The sequence below is a fragment of the Telmatherina bonti genome (genome assembly GCF_933228915.1).
Source record: "Telmatherina bonti genome assembly, chromosome: 17".
NCBI classification, from domain to species: Eukaryota; Metazoa; Chordata; class Actinopteri; order Atheriniformes; family Telmatherinidae; genus Telmatherina; species Telmatherina bonti.
In genome coordinates this window covers 19,618,230-19,640,478 of record NC_136615.1, presented here as the reverse complement: position 1 = coordinate 19,640,478, position 22,249 = coordinate 19,618,230, and the positions used below count along the sequence as shown (strand labels likewise).

At 39.2% G+C, this 22,249-nt stretch overlaps 1 protein-coding gene across 1 annotated transcript in view; it reads right to left on the bottom strand.

The window, feature by feature from the left end:
• Positions 1 to 1,835: 1,835 nt before the first annotated feature.
• Positions 1,836 to 22,249, bottom strand: part of unc5cb (unc-5 netrin receptor Cb) — a gene marked incomplete at its 3' end in the record, with an annotated part of 121,433 nt that continues 101,019 nt past the window's right edge. Inside the window, exons 8-16 of the mRNA XM_079256607.1 lie at positions 18,276 to 18,467; positions 15,555 to 15,917; positions 11,884 to 11,971; positions 11,577 to 11,748; positions 7,075 to 7,308; positions 6,396 to 6,545; positions 6,140 to 6,304; positions 4,721 to 4,899; positions 1,836 to 1,995 (exon numbers count right to left, since the gene is read on the bottom strand). Coding sequence (XP_079112733.1) covers positions 1,836 to 1,995; positions 4,721 to 4,899; positions 6,140 to 6,304; positions 6,396 to 6,545; positions 7,075 to 7,308; positions 11,577 to 11,748; positions 11,884 to 11,971; positions 15,555 to 15,917; positions 18,276 to 18,467 — 1,703 coding nt within the window. The remainder of the gene's footprint in view (positions 1,996 to 4,720; positions 4,900 to 6,139; positions 6,305 to 6,395; positions 6,546 to 7,074; positions 7,309 to 11,576; positions 11,749 to 11,883; positions 11,972 to 15,554; positions 15,918 to 18,275; positions 18,468 to 22,249) is intronic.

Here is a 22,249-nt window from a genome sequence, read left to right as displayed (position 1 = left end):
AAGAGACTTTGCTTGCTCTCACTTTCATCTCTTTCCACTCACATGTTGATCTGATCTCTAATAATTATTGCTCCAGCAAAGTTCAAGTGTTGTACAGAGAATGTCCGTCCACTGTCTACCATTATTGCACGTATGTATGCACGGGTCTGGATTGCATTCCCCAATAAAACATCGATGTGTCTAGAAGATCAGCGTTGTGCAGTCTCACAATTTAAAAACAAGCATGTCCGATTTATTAATGTTGCATATAAATATAATTTATTATTAGTTTTAAAAATTCTTTCTTACACTTTGTACAATAACATGACAGATGACACGCAAGCCGTTGCGAGAAACACGATGAGTGCCGGAAACAGACAGGCTACATTCTCACTATACACAATAATAATCATGAAGCTAAGGGACAACTAGGGAATGCAAAGGCTGAGAATGTAAAGATTGTTTTCAAACAATGCAAAGTTTGCATAGACGGCTTTACGAACAACTGCCATTTCAAATAAAAATGTTCAAATAATTAAATGAGCCAAATAAAAACACTTGAGCAGAGGCTGCTGCATAAAAGGAATGTTACATTTACAGCTATCACTAATTTTATGCACATAATCAGTGTCTTCATAACATGGCTTTGTGTCATATAATATGCAAACATCAAATTCTGAGTTAAAATCTCAGCTTTCTTCCAAAAGTACAGGTGAATGCTATTCAGTTCTGAACAAATGAGATGAAACAATTTTGACTTGATTACCTCCTGTATTAAATTCAACTTCAAACCTATGTTATTTGGTAAAAAGCAGCTGTTTTCAGTTGCATTGGTCCTACAAAAATATACTTGTTTGATTATATCATCCCCCACTACTGTCTGTTATGTAAATGATATTAATTGAACATAAAATTCTTTACTTTTTTCTGTCTTAAACCTCTCCATTTAGGGGAAACAGACTTGTATTATTAACTAAATCATCAGGTGAGAAAATAACATGCCAAAAAAAGATGGAAAAAAAAGCTCAAACATGTTTTAAAAATGAAAGAAAAAATGTAAAAGAATCACAAATAACTAATAAGCATTAATCGGATATAAAACACGACTAAAAAGTATTAATAGTAGTTACAACAAAGACACTAAAAATGATTGATTTCCTTCTGTATTGGTGTGTGGATGACAGGATGGACCTTTACTGCACCAAGTGTCCACCAGATGGCGCTATGATACAGCCAAACATAAACAACCAACTGAATGCGCTCTGCAAAGTATTCCTTAGCAGGCAGGAAGATACAAAAAAATAAAATGTATAAATAGGCATATTATTAAGTATTTTATCATCACAGAACACATATTTGTCCATGGAGTTGCTATGGAAACCAATTTTGAAGAGTCTGAGATTTTTTTCCTCTCAACCAAGTCTTCCTCTTTTGATCCATTGACCTCTCATTGTGTATCAAGAACACTTGGATATTGTGAGGGTGTCATCCATATCTGTATGGCCCATCCAAACAACTGGACAGCTGTTTCCAGGGAAACCGGAGCCAAAAATATCAAGTCGTTGTACCAGAGAGATTAAGGAACAGCCAGAGAAGTGATTGGCAAACATCTTGTTTACTCTCTAGGTTTTTAAACCCGTTCTTGCCAACATTAAACTGGGTCACGGCTAAGTAAACCTGGCTGTTTCTATATTCTTACTTCTTTGAGTGTACACTCACACAGCATTAGTGAGTATTAATGAGCATTTGTCACCCAGGTGCCAAATGACTGTCCTGATTTTTGGGGGTCCGCCCTCGCTCGTTTTCTTTTATGTCTTCTTCCTTTCTGGAATGTCACACTTCCAGATGGGTGGATGTCAGTGCTCAGTCACAGACGGAACAAGGCTGTCATGGCGTCCCATCTCTTCCAGAACTTGGGCAAGGCGACTGAGGTTGCCGTCAGGGAAATGCTGAGCCTCCCATAAGTCCAGGATGACTCCTGTAGGACTGGATTTGGTGGCAAAGTAGTTCAGATACCTGAATGAAAGATTGTGACAGCACAGAGAGGGATAAGTTCCAAAAAGATTTGAAGCAACTGGGTTTACATGAATGAACTCATTCACACATGATGAAAGTCATGCACTGATCACATTTTTAGACCTAAAGCTACATTTTATGCTTTTATGCAAATCTTTATATCAGTTGGAGAAAAAGATATTTGACATAAAATCTATCTATCTATCTATCTATCTATCTATCTATCTATCTATCTATCTATCTATCCATCTATCTCTTTTTTTGGATTTTTTGAACTTGAAGTCTCAAGTTTTAGAAACAAAGCCTTTTGGTCTGAATGTGGTCAAACCCCCTTTTGTTGCTCTGCAGTGGTCGTTCATCTCTACAATCTGGACAGAAATCTTTAAGATAAAAAATGTGTGTCTACCCCAACCAGGACATAGAAAATGGTTGACAGGAAATGGAAAAAGCACTTGTGTACATGCCCATGTGTGAGTGCAATAAATATCTGTCCCTTTAATCTAAAACAATCCTAGACGATTTTAGGTGTTGAAATGGAAGCTTGGAGAACGTCCAGATAAACTGCTAATTACAGACATTTCTTCTAATTGAAAGAAAAGTTTGAAGCATTTGTGCAAAAAGCAATTTTTTTCAAACGATTTTCCTTTAATCTGCTTGTCAGATCATTTTCAAATGAGCATTCAATGTGTCTTTTTTTATTTTTGATGATTAAAAAACATTAAACCATATTTGAAGTCCTCAACAAAACACTAAATCATTAGCTAATCCACAGATCCACTGGTATCTGTCTTTATATACTGAAGTTTAAGTACATCAACTTTCCATACTTAATGACTAACTCAGCTTGGAGAATTTAGTCAATACTCAAACTTATTTAACGGGGACTTCTTTAAACGTTACCAACTGGTAGCAGTTAAGCAATAATGATTAATGTAGTTGGCCAACTATATTTTTGATTTTCTTATGATCCACTTAAATCTTGTGATAAATTACACCCTTTGACCTCCTTGTTTGCATACAGCATGTTGCCAAATGTACTGTTTAGTCGATTGAAAGGTGAATAGAAATGTAAAGTATTTGGATGAATCCTATCCTGAGAGAATGACTATTGGTCGCATCAAACTCTATTAAAACTCTCTAAATCAGTTTAATTTACTATACTTCTGCTACACAGCGTATTTCAGCATAGCTGACTCTCTGGAGGAAGGAGTTGCCTCCAAGATCTTTACAATGGAACAGGGATCACTGCCATTTTACAGGCTTACAGAGTGATGCTCTCCTCTCGAGTTTTTTTGGTCACTGCACCTGCGACTGAGATTTGCAATCAGTACCGACTGACTCCCACAGGATTCAATTCTCCTCTCATCTACTGAGCTGGGCTCTATGCTAGACTGATGTCTACCATTTATTATTTACTATCATTTTAGCCCCACAACTGCCAGATTTTAGAGGAGTAGTATCTTGGAATCGTAACTTCACAGAAAGGGTCTTTGACTTCACCGGGGCAGTAGTTGACCCAACACAATCAATTAAAAATCCAGCTTATTCACATCCAGGCTAAACCAAATGAGGCCAAAATATTGCATAAATCCTGACAATCTTCTGGAATGCTTTTCTATTTCCACTCAGTAGTCAAAGTCTGACAAATATCTGAAAATCAGTCCCTGAGCTGCCCAACTTATCTGTTTTTAATGACATCTCCACCCTCTGAGACAACATTCAAAATCTGTTTGAAAATCATATTTGTGGATTTGAGAGCTGTCCATAAGACAGTAATAAACTCACGCTTTTCCCCTGAGCCTCCATGGAAATAAAAAAAAAAATGCTGTTGTTGTAGGGATATTGCTCTTATAGATGGATTATTTCCTGAATTTCATAAATTTCAGTCACTCACGTAGGCTCTGGATATCCTCAGCAGTCCTCTTCCGAATCCACATTTTCAAGCACATACACACACACACACACACTTAAACTCGTACCTGAGGGTTTTTTTTCTTGTTTTTGCATGTATTGCTGGACTATAGAGAATTTAGTCTGTGAACGCAGTCATGTTTTCAGAACACAGTGTTCAACATTTTCCACGTATAAGTCCAATAAAAGCTGATCAGGAAAACACCGGGCTGTGGGCTATTACATCGTAATCTGTGAGTCTCTCCCCTGCACTCTCCCTTCTTCGCGCTGCACTCGGTAAGTGGTCTCGTCAATCTGCAGCTGCTGCCTGTGATAAGGCTGCCCTGCTGAGCTGGGACCTTATAAATGGATGCACACTGTACCTCTATCACACACACACACACACACACATACGGGACCATCAAAGACGCATGGGTGACGTTATGAAAAGAAGAACATCTCTCTCTATCTTCATCTCACCGTCTTTGTCTCGGTTCACTCCAACTCAATTGATCTCAATTCAGCTGATGCTTATCAAAATGAGACATTCCCACAGAACAATCAGTCAAATTAAAAGGAAGTAAGTTATCTACAAATGTCCCATTATGCAGTTTTGATGTCTACTTCTAATGAAAATGACGATTTGGATGTTGAGCGTTCTATCATTTTACTGAGTTATGTAGATAAACAAAGCCTGACGCAGCCTGTTGGCCAAAGTGTGAGCTCTAAAGGCCAAAATCCGAGTCACCATCTGGCTTCAGTAAGTCTGTTGCTGATGACAAACCGTCATCACTCTGGGCCTTTATGTGAGTCACTGTCTCACTTGTCTTCCTACCTGTCAAGGTTAAGTTTATGGGCCAACATCCTCCAGTCATTTCCTCTGGTCTGCGGAGCGTCCAGGCTGCTGCACAGCTTCTGTCGAATGGAAACGGGGATGCGGAAGGCATTTGGCCCAACCAGTGTTGTGATGTTACTGGCAGGGTCCAGCAGAGATGTGTCGATACTCTGGGAGTCCTGCAAAGAGAAGACAAAAGAGATTAAAGGAGAGACACAGACTGAAGTCGTCGCTTTCACGCTGCAACTTGCAAAAACATATAAATAAAAAATAAAAAGATAAAATGAAGTCCTGATATATTTTAGGAAGGGAAAATTCTCTTTCTGGGTTTAAAAAGCATCACAGTCAAGATTATTCATTTCACCGTTAACTTATAAGTGATTTTCAAATATATTGCATCTGGAGGATTAATAAGTGCTCGTCTGTATCTACGGAAACTAGATCAAGACCAAGAGAAAAGTAAGCCAAGGCCAGGCGGGCACACAGCTCCGCATTGCATGTACTGTAATTCATCTCATTACTGAGCACAAACAGTGAATGCTCCTTCATCTTTCGGGCTCTATTCTCCTGGCCAGATGTCCTTTGTAAAGAAAGTACAGCACAACTGGAGGGTGATTATCCCCTGTGCTCTCCTCCTGCAAGCAGTTATAAGAGGACTGGATGAAGGCAGCAGCAGGGTTGAGCCTCCTACCTAGGCTGTTTTTGGCCAACAATGCAAAAAGAATGAAAAGGAACTGTTAGAGAGGTTAAATTCATTCAAGCGTCTCACTCACGCTGTTTTTAAAATCACCAACGAGCCAAGTTTGGATCAACTTTGCCCACCAGTTGTTTTTCTAAACTGAGGAATCAGTAACTTTACAGAGAACCACTAAATTTTCACTGCAGCGCTCTTCCATACTCCAGCTAGGTAGGTAGTTTTCTCAAGTGTGCATGCCCACTCATACCAGCTGTTCAGGTCTCACCATCGTATAATTGTCACTGGAAGTACTTTGGGTCCTGAAACAGCCGAGGTTTTGATCCCCTGTCAAAACTGCTTTCAGTGACTGAAAAGAAAGTTAAAAGACTTCAACCCTCATGCAGATGCATTCATATGGAGCTGCAGGGGGGATTTTGGTGAAAAAAATATGGTTTATTCAGTATGAGGAAATATGGACGTTTACCCAATCCAAACACACATGATTGCAGTGCAGCACACAGAGGAAGAAACGGACTCATTTCTCTGCAGAAAAACTGTTTGCCGCTAAATTAATGTTCACATTTTTGTATATCACATTCCTTTTATTTAGAAGCGGCTTTTATCCAAATAAAATGAAAGGTACTAAACATACAGGGGAGAAATGGAGGCTTTATTATCTTGTGCGAGGATACTTCACATGTAAGAAAGGAGAAGAAATCATCAGGAGTATATTCAAATGGTACCTCTGACAGCGTTGTGTTCAGCTGAAATATCTGCCCTTCTCCTTCAACTTGGCGCACACATATTTTACAGGTCAAGTCCACCGTGCTGGCAGAGAATCGCTCCAGGGTAAAGCAGCAGTGGAGGTTCCTCTGTGAACTGCTCCACACTTGCTGAAAGCAAAGCTCCTGCAGACAGGTGGAGAGGATAGAGGAGTTACTAATACTGCACCCGCTGCTGTTGCTGACTTTACAATAAAAGGGTAATTGAGCAGCTTACTTGGTACTTGGCGAGTAGTTTGCTCTTCCACAAGGTGTGGGGAACATCATGGATGGAAAGTCTCAAGTTGTGGGTGCTGTCTTTAAAGCTGAGAGTCTTTGGTTCATCCAGCAGTTTCCCACCCATCTGCTTCTCCATCTGCAGAACTTCCTGCGTTCACAAACGCAACACTCTCATCAGTACTGATGTTATGCACAATGACCTCAAAAGCCTTTAATGCGCCCTGTTTTATAAAACAGTATGTAGGCTGCCATTGTGGAGCCAACCTCCACATCCATCACTTTTCATTGCCCATTCCAATCTCAATATGTATTCAGTTTCCCTCCTTGGTACAATAATCATTCCTTATCTTTCCTCCCTGGTGTTTCTAGGTTTTAAATAGACCTGAGGTGATGAGACAGAAGCAGAGTGGTGGGATAAATGTGCCACACCGTTCACGGAGTGACACAAACACTATTCTTTATTTCATTTCAACATCAGCACAAAGGTTTCTCCTTCTGCCTGCCGTGCCTCATCAGCTGACGATGTCTGGACACAAACAATTCAGCCAAAATGAAAAACTCTCAGATAATATCAAAGCTTTCTGTACAACCTCGTTTCATTTCCCCCATATAACCATTTTCAAACGAAGAGACAAAAGGAAAAAAAAACCCACATATTCAGTCTCGTACAAATTTACCTTGAGTGCATCCTGTGTGTCGTCCAAGCAGTACACTCTGATATGATACTCCATGGCAGGGCAGGTAACGGGGCCAAAGATGGCTAGTTTGAGGCGCTTGGTGGTTGCTGCACTGAGAGACTGGCCCACAAGGCAGTATGTACCCAGTGTCTCTGTCAGGATGTGGCAAGCCTCATCGTCCATTTGGATGTAGCACGGCGTGGTGAAATTTTCCTCTCCTACGACCACCACATCCTTCAAAATTGACAGGAACATAGAAACAGTGTGAAAATATGAGTTTAATAGATTCCATAAACAATCATAAGGCAGTAATTTCATGCCCACGTTGATATGAAACCTCCGTATTACTATGTAACAGCATATGCCCTGGTGGGGCACACACTCTTTATCTAATTTAATATCTTTCTAATTTAATGTCTTCCTTTCTATGCATTTGACTATTAAATATGATGGACTCCAAAAAAAATCTGAAGAATTCCAAAATTTATTGAGCATAATCAGAAACAGCAGCTTAAATCTCTCAAATAATATCCTTTTTTTTTTATCTTAAAACTATTGTATGTGATTATACTTTGTTTGTGATAATGGTTAGTAATTACTAAGTAATTAGACTATGGACTGATTTCAAGAGAACAGCGAAAGATAATGTTCAGCATTTTAAACAAGACCGTATTAGTTTAGCTTTAAATTTTAATGCTTCATAAGTACTTAAGGTCTTTGAATCTTTTCCCAACAATCAGCAGCCATGGGCTTCTCTAAGCAGCTTAGCACAATTAAAACTAATTGATGCCCACAAAACAACAATAAAGATCAAAAGTTAAGGTCGAAAATAACCCAGAAGCTTTCAGATAGAACAGTTCACAGGACTCTAAAAGAAAGAAGCAGATCAAAACGGCAGCTCAAACGAAAAAGGATCTTCAGAAAGATCTTGCAGACTCTGGAGCTGCAGTATAAAAAGCCTTCAAGGAAAAGTCAGAGGAGAAACTTTTCCACATCCTCACACGAATTTCAGTCTCAGAATTTTCCAGACAAACATCTAAACAAGTCAGATGCAGTTGGGAGTTGTGTGAATTCTAAGAAGTTTTTTTTTTCTTTTTGAGCAAAAGTAAGTTTAGAGAAGTAGCATGCACTGTATCTTGTGAGCATATGGCTGAGTGAAATATGCTTTGTACTTGTGTAACTGGGAACATTTCACTGGTAGAATCAAGAATGGATTCTAATAAAAACACAGCAAAAGAGTTCACCATGTGTTAAAAAACTGAAGATGAAAGGGTCATGACTTTTATGACAAGCTAATAATCTGAAACTTACCTAAAAGCAGGTAATAGTCTTTCTTAATTGATACAAGTTGAACTTAAAGGGAATTTCTAAAAAAAAAATAAAATCCAGAGACAGAGCTCATAGGAGTCTCTGCAGAATTAGCATCTTTTTGCAGAAATAAAAAATGACAAGAATCCCCAAAACATGAACGGATCCACAGACAAAATGTTTATGAGATACAACACTGACTACATGTAAGACTTAAACAACTAGCACCTATGCATCATGCACTAGAACACAACAGTGAACAGCGAAGTGCATATAAACCGTACACGGGTCCTCTTTGTTTAATCCGCTAATACCACTGTTTCTACCCTGTAAACATTATATAACAAATGTTTATTGTTATTACAAAGCTGGCTACATATGCTTAAATATAGGAACTATTTCATGTCGGGCTCAGTGTATTTTTATGCTAAACAACGGTTGTCAAGAGAAATGGAATGTGTGATTTTTAGAATTTATTCAGGTACGATGTGTCTTTGCCTCTCCTGTTCTTCTCACATGATCTACTCCCCTTTCCACCCATCAAATGTTAAAATTCACCTCAAAATCCACGTCACAGCGCATGTCTCTTATTCACCTGTCAAAATCCAGTTGGTGTGAACCAGTTGACTAACATGTTGCTATGGTTACGCCTGTAGCGGCGTGATATAACAGTAATTTAACACACTGCATGTGCATATAAACGGAAATAATGCACACCAGTTGGCATTAGAATTCAAACCAACATGGTATAAAAAGTGTCATGTACCAATTACGCTCCCCCCCCCCCCCCCCCATTTTTTTTTTTCTTGTTTGGAAAGTTATCATTTACCCACCTTGCTGTGCACAGTAGCAGATATTTCATCCAGTCAAGCTCAATGTGTACAATTTATTCATAATTTGCATGCTTGAAACTGAACTGAAAGTGAGCTTATCCCCTTTTTAGATGGGTGGCAAAACATCTAAAACATCATTTAAATGATAAAAGTAAAATTGCCGTTACACTGGAAAGAACTGCTGTTATGTGTCAGAGTTTTTACATACCTGTAGGGAAATCAGCAGCTAATTCAGAGACGTGCACCTTTCTGTGCTTCTCAGCTTTACGCCCAGTTGAATGTAATTAAAACCGAATGGATTCAAAATTAATTTTAATGAGAAAAGAGCAACAAGGTCATGGCCTTTTCCGCCAAAGCTGTGTCCGTTAAAAACACGAAGCCTTGCAGCGCATGTGTTTTCCTCATGCCTGACACTGTCAGACACACTGCCATTATGTATGCCAGATAATGGAGCAGGGAGAATCCAGACCATATGTAGTTAACCCCCGTAATAGCATCAACGCCTGGACATTTTTCTCTTTCATTAAGATCGTCTGGTCTGATGAGACTTAGGCAACCCTTTTATGCCTTTCTATCTGCTTGCTTCTTTCCATCTCTCTTGATATTAAGCTTTGTGCTTCTGTCATTCTTATTATAATCCAAACATTCCTGCATGCAGTGCATTGGTATTAAATCAGCCCATTATGAGAGACAGAAGAGGAATTACAGCATTTTATTGTGAGCAAGGCCGTTTAACAGCAGTATTATGGCAGATCATTAGACTATTTAACTGCTCCTTTGAGATGGCACTGTGGTTTCCTATTGGTGGATAATTGGAGCACATGGTGGAAATGTAAATTTCTGCTTGGTACATAATCACAGTATCTGTGCATGCAAAAAGAATCACACACAAATACAGATTTTTTTAATTGGAGGTATGGGAGGACTTTTGTCAGAATTACAGAATCAGAAAGTCTCACACGGCACGCCCAGTATGACCTCCTGTCTTCATCATCACAAGTCTGTCTTTGCAGTGATGCTTTTGTGAATCTGTGTGAAAGTCTTGCAGCTTTATAGATTAACTGATCACTTTCATAAATATCTGTGAATTACTTCTTGAACATGCCTCATCTCCAGTTTCTGATGTAGAGGTGAATAAATAGTTTGACAATGAATGTCATAAAGCAGTTATTACAGCTGGGAAGCTGGCCTCAGCGGGCAGAGAAGCTCATATAAAAGGAAGCTGAAATCAGTGCACATATTACCATCTGGAAGTCTGACAGGTCAGAGATGGAATCAATAGTTATTTCTTATTTTGGAAATATTCAGTTTACACTGAGCTTTATTGGATGCCCCCCAAGTAATTTATCAATGTCACCAAGGCATGTGGGGCGACTTGGGCTTTCCCCCCCCCCCCCCCCCCCCCCCCCCCCCCCCCCCCCTTCTCTATAAGTCATGTCATCACATCAGTGGGGGGGATTGTTCAAAGACTGCCTGAAAATGACATTATTTAAACCACAACTTAATGAGCTGGCAGAAAAGCTAAAGCTGGATACAGACTGATGCTAAACAGTTTATCTCTCCTTTTGTGAAGCAGCTGTTGGGACCATTTGATTTTAATCATTTAAGTAATAAGTCCATTATTACAATAGCATGTTTTTGTTTTTTTTAAAAATATTATTAACAGCAGTTTTCATTCAAAATGATTATATACCTTCCACTTTTAATAGTTTGAACCACAAGTTTGTGAGATTTTGTTTAAAACATGAAACAAAAAAACTATCTTCATTCTTAAATTTGCCTTCAACAAGACATCATGGTAGGTGTGCAACTGACTGCTGCTTTGGGCCATACGAATGACTATCTAACCATTTCTAAAATGTTCACTTCTAAAAAGCACCTTTTCTGATGTGGGTGGAAACACTCTCTACAAATAATCTCTTGTTAATTGGATGATGTTCACCCTGCTGCCCTCAGCAAACCATCTCATCACCGGGGCTCATGATGGCGCCTGCAAGCAAAGGAGGTTCAAAACCTCGGAACCCATACATATTCCTACACCCAAACACATAAATAAAAATATGCCTTAAGACATGCCAGAGGAAAAGCAGCCTTACTCCAGTTCCTGCTATTAGAGGTTTAGTGTTTCAGCTCCTGGGTGCAGCAGGGATTTTAGCTAAGAGCCAAGCTGCACAAAGAAAGCAGGGCAAGCGGATTTCTTTTAACCGCCTATATACTATCTACTGTCCATCACTTAAATACCTTCCCTGTATTCAACAGATAGATTCAATGTGTGAATCTTATTTTTAAAGTATTTTATTATTTCTTTTCTTTTTTTTTTGTCATTTCAGCACAGGTCTCACTTTGAATCAAGTATCTCACCTCCCATTGGTTCTGCTGTGACTGACTCTTGAGCTGGATCAGCCAGTCCTGTTGGCCGTCACACACAGCGCAGTGGTGCATTGTAATAATTACAGGCCGCGTCAGCAAGGCTCCGGGAGGTCCGCAACTCACCACCGGACTCAACACTGTTTGGCCATCATCCACCGAGGGCCTGGAGGAGAACCAGTTTAAAGACACACATGCAGATTAGTGACAGTCTGACAGCAGTCTTGGCGCATGACATGACGGAGAGGTGCAGGGGTAAACACAGCTACGGGATGTTGATGCAGCAAGCGGAACTGGATACCTCATGATGTCCTTCCTCTGAACCGTCACGTACATCTCATAGACTCTGCCCTGAGGAACAGCCCCAGCTGGGATTAGCAGGCTCACCCCTGCGGAGCAACAGAGATACACAAATCAGGAGGCATGCCAGTGGAGGGTTGCTGTCTGAAAGTCAAAGCCGTTAGGAGGAAAATATTTATCATTTATGCCGGTCTTAATTGTATTAATATGTATTCTGATGTTTTGCTGAGTCTAAGCTGCAAACCCAGCGTCTGATCAGTGGAGATGTAAATACGCTGAGAGATTTAGTGGCGATTTCTACTTAAATTAAGTCAGCTATGTAGCCCCAGCACATCGATCTTGTAATCCCACTCAAAAATCTTACGAGACGATAGCGAGTCACTGCGGTCTCCAGTTGCTTTCATTGCAAGATGATAGATGGAAGAAGCAGAAGCGCCCTGATCCTAGTTTATATGATTCAAATGTCTTGTCAGTCATGCTGAATGATGGTATTTGATGAAAAAAACTGCAAATGTTACAGGGGTATGCAGCTCTTAGCTAAAGATGGATTAATATGCAAGGGTAAAGTGACACAGTGGACTGGAGGCCCAGTTCCCACAGCAAGCCGTGTCTGCATTGCTTTTTCCTGCTTTCCATGCTGGAGCAGTGTTTGTGATGATGAGACAAACATTAGTTACTTTAATATCCATGTAGCGCAAAACATTTTTAATAAGTTTGGGCTCAGAAAGGATTGGACTCTTCAGGATTGGACCCGTTACAGAAAGGTTTTCTAAATATTGCGTTTTTATTGCAGTAAAGAAAGTTTAGAGGTTCAGGGAAAAGTGGATCTTTCTTAAAGAAACAGTGATAATTGCAACGACCTTCAGTTCCATAAAATACTCTATTGCTTTCTCCTGTGATATCAGGCAATGATGTGGCATTTCTTTTTTCTTTTTTTTTTTTTTTAAATTATTGACGTCTCTTTTTTAACATAATTCCCATATTGCTATAGGCAGCATGACTTGAATTTTTTTTTAATCTTAGGTTGATTTTATGATCCCCCACCAAGTGTTTTCTTAAGGAACATATACCTAAAATTCCCTAATGCATGGCCCTTCATGTGTACACATCCACACATCCTCACACACAGTTTTTTTTCTCTATGGAGGTAGCTTTCTCAGATAGCTCATTGATTTCCCATGTCCTTGGATTGAAATTTTCAAAAGGTGACTGGCAGCTTCTTTAGCTTGGTAGGCAATCACAAGTCTGCCACTGGGATGTCTCACCCTGTGCTGTTCTGCCTCGCAGCAAAGTCATCAAAAGATGAGAAAATGCGTTTTTAAAATGCAAAAATACTAAACAGCCACACTGACAGTGCCACAAAATATTTAATTACCCAGACATGCAAACAGATCAAATATCAAATGCGCTTTCCTCCCCCTCAGCCTATGTAACATGATGAGGTGGCTGAGCACAAACTAGCAGCTGAGAACATTTTACAGGTATCAGAACAAAAAACGAAAAACTTAAGAAATTTGAGAAGTCTGTATATCCTTTAATGTCACAGCTAGTTTGTCTATGCCTGTCAGCATGCATCTGTGGCATGTTACTTGCAGCAGGCATGTGTTTGAAGTGAAGACAGCATGGCTAATGTAAGCTTGCCTGAAACTAGAGCACCTCTTCTTCAGTGCTTCCAGTGTAGGCACCTTTGGTATCCATCAACCCCTGTCATACTTTTGCAGTCAATATGCTGATAAGTTGCATATGGCTAAGGGAATTACTTAAAGTCACATCTGGTTGCATGTTTTTCTGGTAGAAATGGTAAGGGGTAGTAGTGACAGCCCAGGCTTGCAAATGACACACAGTGTATACTGCACACACTGCAGTTTTTGTATCAAATTGTGCATTATTTAGTGAATGGTTAAATAAGAATGTATACTTTTTAGTTATGCACAGTTCACTGTATGATAGCTGTGATTAATAGCATTTATTAGACGTTATACCAAAAAAGAAAAAAACTTCCTTGAAGCCAAATTCTTATACCTGTACTGTTGTTTTAAAAAAAAAAAAACAACAAAAAAAAAAAAACATGAGCACAACTTAGTAAAACTGCTCACTTTGGTATAATATTTGAAAAGAAAAGCTTGATCTTTAAAACAGTTTCTGGTAAAAACTAAAGTGACCAGACGATACTTAAAGGTGTCATTAGAGCTTAATGTTCAACATGTTGTTGTGAGGGGTTTGAGACACAAAGCCAGTCACTCAGCTTTTGGAATGAATAATCATTCATCACCATGAGGACCTAAAAACTAAAAAAGTTTCTAAAGACTTCCAGCCAATAAAGCAAAAACTAGGTTTCATGAGTTCTAAAGTTCCTGTGCAGGATCTGCAGATAAATCTTACAGCTGTTGGTATCACATTGCATCATCTACAATCGGGATAAACAGTTTAATACAAAACTATGGTTTGCCAATTAGCATACATGCAAAGGTGTTTTAAAGTCATTTGATAAAGGAAACATGTTTGACGCTGAAAAATTCTTTTGTCGGGTGCAGCTTCTCACACAAACTGGTGGTAAAAATGTTTTGGTTTGGGGCAGCTTTGATGCATCTGAGCATGGCCAGCTTGTAGTCACAGACCCAACTATGAATGTGCATCATCTCTGAAAAGTGCCAGAGGACTGTATCGTGCTATCTCTCAAACATCATTCAGCTGATGAAATTTTGCATTGAAGAATCATCAGATAAGTCAGCAAGAAGAGAAATACAGGTACTTGTGTTAAAGAATGGGAGCAGGCATAAGAAGAGAGCTTGCTAGATGGTGCATTGACTTGAGTCAAAAAGAGTTCTTCAGTTGCCCACAGACATAACATTTCATGTGGTTTTTCCTTCAAAATACTAATGTCCTTTTCCTGGTCAAAGTGAAGCTACTGACTTGTTTATTTACTTTTTCATGAAGCTTAAAAAGCAACTTTTAGAACTGCTGTCCAGTCTCATCATAAATTACCTCAGAAGTCCAATGTTATAATTTACTGAGATGGCTTCTTAATTAAGGAAGTAATTATTGACTAAATGTATTTCATCAATTCATATCTTCATTCATCAATCTGAATCAAAATCAGTGTGTACGAGGGATTTGTGCCAGATCCTTTTCCGCTGGTACCACATCAGCCAAGGGGATGCAGTGGGTGGTATTTGGTTAGGATTATGATATGTTAGACAGCAAAGCTGATCCAATCTAGCACCAACTATAATTTCCTGGTCATTTATAGTGACTTCCTGGATGCTGCGAGACAATCACTGTAGACACCAGACAGCTGTCACTGTGAGGCGCTTATACTCTGTTGCACATTTAGGGCCAATTGTTATCACTAACGTGTTTGTTCTTAAGCAAATCTGGCCCTTTAAGAGCAAAGAGGATATAATGGTAGATCTCATCTCTTTTCAGGCTTCAGAGGGAGTAGTATATTATCCATCTAAATACATACTCAAATGCATGCATATACAAACAGAAGTACAATTCTTAACAAAGCTGACATGTGGTTTTGATCAGTGGATTTTTTTGGGCTATTTTTTGAAAACCTTTTTAGTAGCCTACTTTCATGCCCTTGTCTACGTTTTTATACTTTAATAATATGGGAACATATTCAATCATCATTTTTCTGTACTATATTTCAGTACTTTTCTGTCCTACCTGAGTTAGGGACAATGAGGTGACCCCCCTGGGAACTGAAGGAGCCCAGAGCGGTGCAGGATGGATCCCTGGTGCGAAGCAACGTCTGCGTCTGTGTGCGACGGCCCATTGTGCTGTCACTGTTGTCCAGCAGGCAGTGCGGCAGCTTAGGCGACAGTTTAGAGGAAAATTCTCCTCCAAGGTCATCTTGTGGAGTTACTAAGCCCGAGGAGTTGTACACCTTAATCTTCAGGTTGGGGAGAGGATCCAGGAGAGGGGAATTGGTCATGGGGATTTTGTCAGCCACATCGTGGAGGGCGTAAACTGGGCCACGGTACATAGCAGCTGCTGAGGTCAGGTCAGGTGGAGAAGTTAGAAGATCAGCTGAAAAAGACAAGAAAGTTACACCGGTAAAGGCAAATGCATGTGTTAATCTGCAGTTACTTTGCTTTTAGTTTATAACAACTAAGTAATTGGAACGTAACCAACTTAAAAATAAACTGAGTACAAGGAAGTGAAGGCGGAAGGCAGCAATCAGCAAAAGTGCTGCCTGTCTTTACTCATTTGTTTTTCACTAATGAGAGAAGTCCACTTCAGGAGCAAGGAATATAACTCAGTCAGAGGAGCTATAGCACAGCTATGATTCATGGAGAACAGATGGCATCACTAAGATTGAGTTTACTCTGTAGGTAGGATACAAAGATGCATGCTTTATAGCTGGGCTGAGTGGGTGGAGTGGGGGCTGTGGGTGCCCTCTGTCTTCCGGTTCCTAGACTGTCTCCACTACCTCTCTGTTTTCAAGCCACATCATTTTCTAAATACCACACAGATGTCAAGAAAAGTTTCAGAAGTTGCTGAAATGTTTTTTTGATGAGAGTGAGGTGTCTGTAGTTAGAGCTAGCAGGGCTGCTTCTCAGTGGTATTCAGAGAAAGAATTACTGTATGGATAAAGTTAAAGAAAGGTTGAATTACAAAAAAGATGCATTATTAAAGTTACAAGAGATTTAAAAAAATAATTGAATTTGTCTTTTTAACAAATACAAGGAAGTCACCTTGAAAAGCTGGCCGAACCCAAGAAGGAATTTTAAGTGGATATTAAGTTGAGAACGAGCTCAGAAGGGGATTAAAGAAAAATTCAACACATGAATAACAGATATGGTCATGCACAGACAACACGAACAACAAATAAATCTTTTGTAACGCGTTTTAAAAGAAATATGAAGCATTGAAGTTTTATGAAAACTTAACCACTTCCTCCAAGTAAGGGTCGCAGGGAAGCTGGGACCTATCCCAGTAATCACTGGGCGAGAGGCACACCCTGGCAGGTCACCAGGCCATCACAGGGTTTATAGAAAAGTCAAAGATCTAATGCCGGTTGCACACTTTGCTCATGGTGCTGGGTAAGAAATTGGAATGGCAGCTTTTAAGAAAGCTCAAATACCAGCTAAATATGATCTACCCAAGTTGTTCATCTGTTTACACTACAGTGTGTAAGATCTTACTCACTTCTCCTTTTTATTTATGCTCTTTTCCATTTTATGTGTTTAAAAGTTGCTACAAACAACATGTATATCATGATTAGTCTGTTTCTCAGCTGCATTTTTAGACTTGTTTGCTGCTCTTACTCTTTCATACAAGATTGCCAGCCTAAATATAATTACAGTTTACCATGCAACATACAGACTGGCCTGGTCTGAAAACACCTTAATCATGGAGTGCAGTTTGGACTCTTATCACAAGCTTTTGAGTAGTTTCACCATATCGCCCGCATAAACCTGCAGTTTTCTGAAAAGCCTCAGTCAAAAGAGCACATTTACATTCACATCATCACTTTCACACTTTCCTGTTCTAGAAACTGCTTAATGTTATGGGTTGCTAATGCAAGTCACTTCAAATGTCTAACAACGCAGATGCATGTTTGGTAATGAGCATTTAAATACGGCACTTTTAAACAAAACCTTTAAACAACAATCAAAATATATAAAGTGCAGGTACATTTTTGAGTAGCAATTTGGCATCTCAAGTTTAACTATCTACATTTTTACAGACACAATTTCTATAAAATGAGTAAACTTGTAAAGCTTTTGAGCAGACATGTTCAGTGTAGACAGAAAAAAGAAGCATGATGGTGAAGAAATAATGGTCTAAGCTTGGTTCACTGGGACTGCATCTCCTCCTGCCAGAGATTCAGATGGGAATTCTGAGTTTCATTAAATTGAAACTAACATGACCTCTGTCATGGTTTTGGCCTTTGGTTTGGCAGGTATCGTTATAATTTGAATAGCTTTTTCCTTGTGGATAAGTTGGTTTTGGTCTTTTTAGAGTGTGTTTTCTGACTGACCTTATTATATTCTGGTTGCTACATTGATTACCTAAAAATGACACATTTTTTAATGTAATAAACCTTTTGACTATTTGGGCTTTAACCTGCACTTTCTCTGAATCCTACACTGAGGTAAAATCAGTCTAAGTTTTGAACTAACGAATTTCTAAATGGGCTTTCCACCAAAAAACATATCCTATGGACACCTAATTAAACAAGGAAGGTCTAAAAAAACTGATGAATACTACATTTATTAATAATATGTTTTAATATAATATTAGAAAAGCTTATTTTCTCTGTTGTGTTAAGGTAGTTATCCATTCACCTAGTTAATGTATAAGAACAAGTGTGTCAAAACATTCAGCAAAATATCCGAGATAGACTTGTTCTGTAGTGAGACTTTGGCTCGTGTAACCCACCTTTGCGAGCGGTCTTGATGCTGACTGGCTGAAATCCTCCATTGAGAGCAGAAGAATCAATGATATCAGAGCTGAAGTCCCGGTGGTTCTTCCGGTAGATGAAGAGCGCCACGACGACGGAGATCACCAGGCACATGATCACTGCTATGACAATACCCACATAGAGCGCTACATCATCTGTACTAGGGGCCACTGGAAGAGGGGTTGGGGAAAAGACAAAACAGAGATAGAGGAGAAATAGGAAAACTGACTTAAAATTTCATAAGTTTACATCAATAGGATTTTGCTTACTCTCTTAATATGCAGGAGTTATTATGAAGTTATTATCAGCAGACTAATATCCTGCTTTACGATTAAGCCGGATATTAATAACCATCATTCCACGAAATGAAAACACAAACCTTTTTCTATTTTTTCTTCTTTGTAAAGGGGCACTCTTGATCATCATAAATGAAAAGAAATAATGATGCATGAACAGCAATGCTACTAGACATTAAGTCTGTCTCACCTTTGCCACATCTTGTCACAGCACTCTCACTAAAATCTTCTTTAGAGAAAAACATAGAACTGTTCATAAATTTCGAGGGTCATTGCTTGTATTCTGCAAAGTCACAGTTTAATTATTCTTAAAAGAAGCACGGAGTCATGCACAAATGCTCATAAAGATAAGAATTAACGAGAAAATAAATATGGTAATGATACAATCTAAAGAAACAGCACAATTAAAAAATATGGCTGCCCCAGTTTAACCCAGTGACACACCGATCACTGTTCAGAAGTCGGATCAAAAGCTCTAAAGACAGAACTGTAGATGGTTTCATCCTTAAATTACCATGCTCCGTGTTGGAGTTCAGTGTCTGTCCCTGTCTTTGTTCTTACACACTACAGATAAGATCTAGACATAGCTTGGATTTCTGAAATTGTCTTTCATCTCTGTCTGCCTCCCAGAGTCTTTCTGTCCACTTTCCAGCTGGAGAAACGTCTGTGATTAGTTGGCCTGGTGTGGAGGGACATAAGTAGCTGCTAGAAACACAGGCACTCATTACAGTTCAGGCCTTTTAATGAATGCTGACTGACAGTCTGAACTCTCTGTGGTGCCCGATGAAGAATGTCCTTCAGTGTCACGACTTGACAAATGGGGAAAAAAACACTTCTTCAGAAGTAATGAAAAGCTAGAGGGCTTGTGGGAGCATGCGTGCACAATGGTGTATGCTGTGCATGACATGTGGTTGTTCAAGAAGTCAAAGACCAAAGCATACAAATGCATACTTATCGGTAAGAGAACAAAGACACGCTGACATAGATACTCCAGCTTTTAAAATAATATGAGCCCGTAAAATGCACAGAAACTGCAGCAGATGGCAGTGTCACCCATAAATCCAAAGACAGCACTTTGAAGATCTGCGTGATGGCAGAGCATTTGTGTAAATTAGCATCGTGTGTCTCAGGGATGCAAATGACTCTTGGGTTCTCCTTCACAAAGAAGCATAAAGAAGTTCAAAGCGAGGCAAGCAGGAGCAGAGTGTTTGGAAGGGATGGCAAAGTCTTAAGCTGTGTGATCACATTTTTGGTGTTGAGGCGTCTTTTGTCTACTTTTGACTTAATATTCGTGTCTGAATTGGATTTAAATTGAAGAGCAGCATTCAGCATTCAGTCAGTTCCAAACCCAATAAATTTCATGCGCTTAAAAAAAATAAAAAATCCAGAGTGGATTTCAGTTTGACCCTCACTCCCACCCACAGCATAAGCAGTGAATTAAAAATGAGATGGTGTTCTAGCAGTGGTTTAAGTTTTCCTGAATGGTTCTAATTACATAGACTTTATTTCCTTCAGTCTCTGGGAAGCATATAAGAAGCGAGGCCATCTCTATACAGCCTTGCCTGAGACAACGCATTAAAGATGCACCCTCTAATCCTTTTCTCTAGCAGAGGCACAAACATAAAAAAAAGAAGAAAAAAAAACAGAGCAGGGAGCCAATGATGAAAGTCTAAAAATGTAATTTCACTGCACTGCCTTTGCCAAGCTTTCCCGCAGTTACTTAACATATATCTCCTTAGTCGAGCAATCTTCCATCCGTATTTTGTTGATAACGGCTGCAACCTGTTAAATGTTTGCATTAAAATGTACCACTTAGATTAATACATCACTTTAAACACAAGTCATTGACAGAAAGACTGTAAGTACAACAAAAAGATGTGAAAGAGAATACTTAACACTCAATTTTCTGAGAGGACGCAAGGAGGAAAAACACGGTTTTGGAATAACTGAGAAGTATAAAACACAGTAAAAGACAATGTAGGCACTTCAAGGTGCTTCAGATGCCTACATTACTGCCATGGTGGTGGATCCACCCCCACATCACGGTCCACTTCAGCAAAGAGCAGTTTGCAAGCAAACAACCAAATGGAGGTGCAACATTTCTCAGAATCCCACAAAATCTAACCAAGTCACCCAAACTATCCTGCACAAATGTACCTTAAATCTGAGTCTTATTATAGAATGCTATGTCGGACATGTTACAAACTCCTCCTTAAACCACTATGCAGTCCTACATGTAGTTTACCTATTGTATGTTAGCTTGCATTAAGCATTAAAACCTGAGTTAAAACCTGCTAAATGACTTGCTGAAGAACTTCCAAATGTTGGATAAGTATTTTATAAACCATAATCTTCTTTATGGACCAGAACACCTCCTGAACCATTTGTTTCTCCTCCAGTTTCTCCTTCCTCCATGTCTCTAGATTCACCGATTGTTTCATTTCTAGAGATATAATTCTCACTCATATTTATAAGAAGGTTATTTGATCATCTCCCTCACTGCGGAGAGCTCATTTACTGGTGAGTGATCAAGTTGATTTTGTTGGCCGCTTTCATCTGAGATTAGCTTAGGTTGAAGCAAATCCCGGCTCTGGTCAGCCTGCATGAAGTCTGATACAAGTTAATTGCCTTTTGAAAAGTCTATCTTGGTTGTTCGGTCTGCACAAAGATTTTCATCAATTCCCATCTCTTCATGCAAATCCTGTTACTCACATAATTACTTACTAGTTCTTCAGAGTAAAACAAATTTTAAATTTCCAAATGTTGGCATTCCACAATGAGTGAACAAGGCTTTGTCCCCAGCCACCCATAGAGCTCTTAACACAACTTGTTCTGATCTAACATGTAGAGACAGAGATCCAAATGCTGGCAAAATTCACAGAAATAACTTCGAAGTAAATTATCTGGAGTAACTCAAGCAGTTTTAAAGACAAAAAGAGGCCTTTGTGTTTTTCCCTCAATGTTTACTGCTAAGCACAAGCTTAAGCTGATGGTGGGGTAAAGTGGCTTGAGTTTATGAGACCCAAGAGGATAAATGGCTATGTCATCCTAGAGTTAGAAAACAGGAACCCGAATGTAAACAGGCAGAAAAAGCACAAAGGACAGGCATCTTACAGCATCACTACATAACTTTCCAACCGTAAAACTCAGTGCTTTCAACTCACTTTGAATCTACACTGATATTCATTATGAACATTCCTGGTTCCATTGGTGGCCTGCAATGTCCTGAAGCTAAAAGAAAATGCACTTTACTACTTTTTTCCATCCTGGGTCCTCACATGACATCATTTTATGCCAACATCTCTCATACCAGCAAGTCCATCCCAACACATTGGCTGTTTTGAGCGTGCATGATGGCTGATTCAACAAAGAAATGCAACAGGACATTACAGTAGCAAGGAAAACAAAGAGAGACAGCAAGTCAAAATCAAACTGTTTTACTCAATGAAAAGAGCTCAGAGAAGAACCAAGAAGCTGAATAATCTTTGATAAGTGGCACCGATTTGAAAATCTTAGAAAGTTCAGAAGTACACCTTTAAAGTTATCACTAATAAAAAAAAAACAACAACAAAGGAATAATTTTTTTTTTTTCTTTAAAAAAAAAAGGGACTCAGGGACAGCAACTAATATTTTATTGTTTTCTTTGTCTGTCTTTT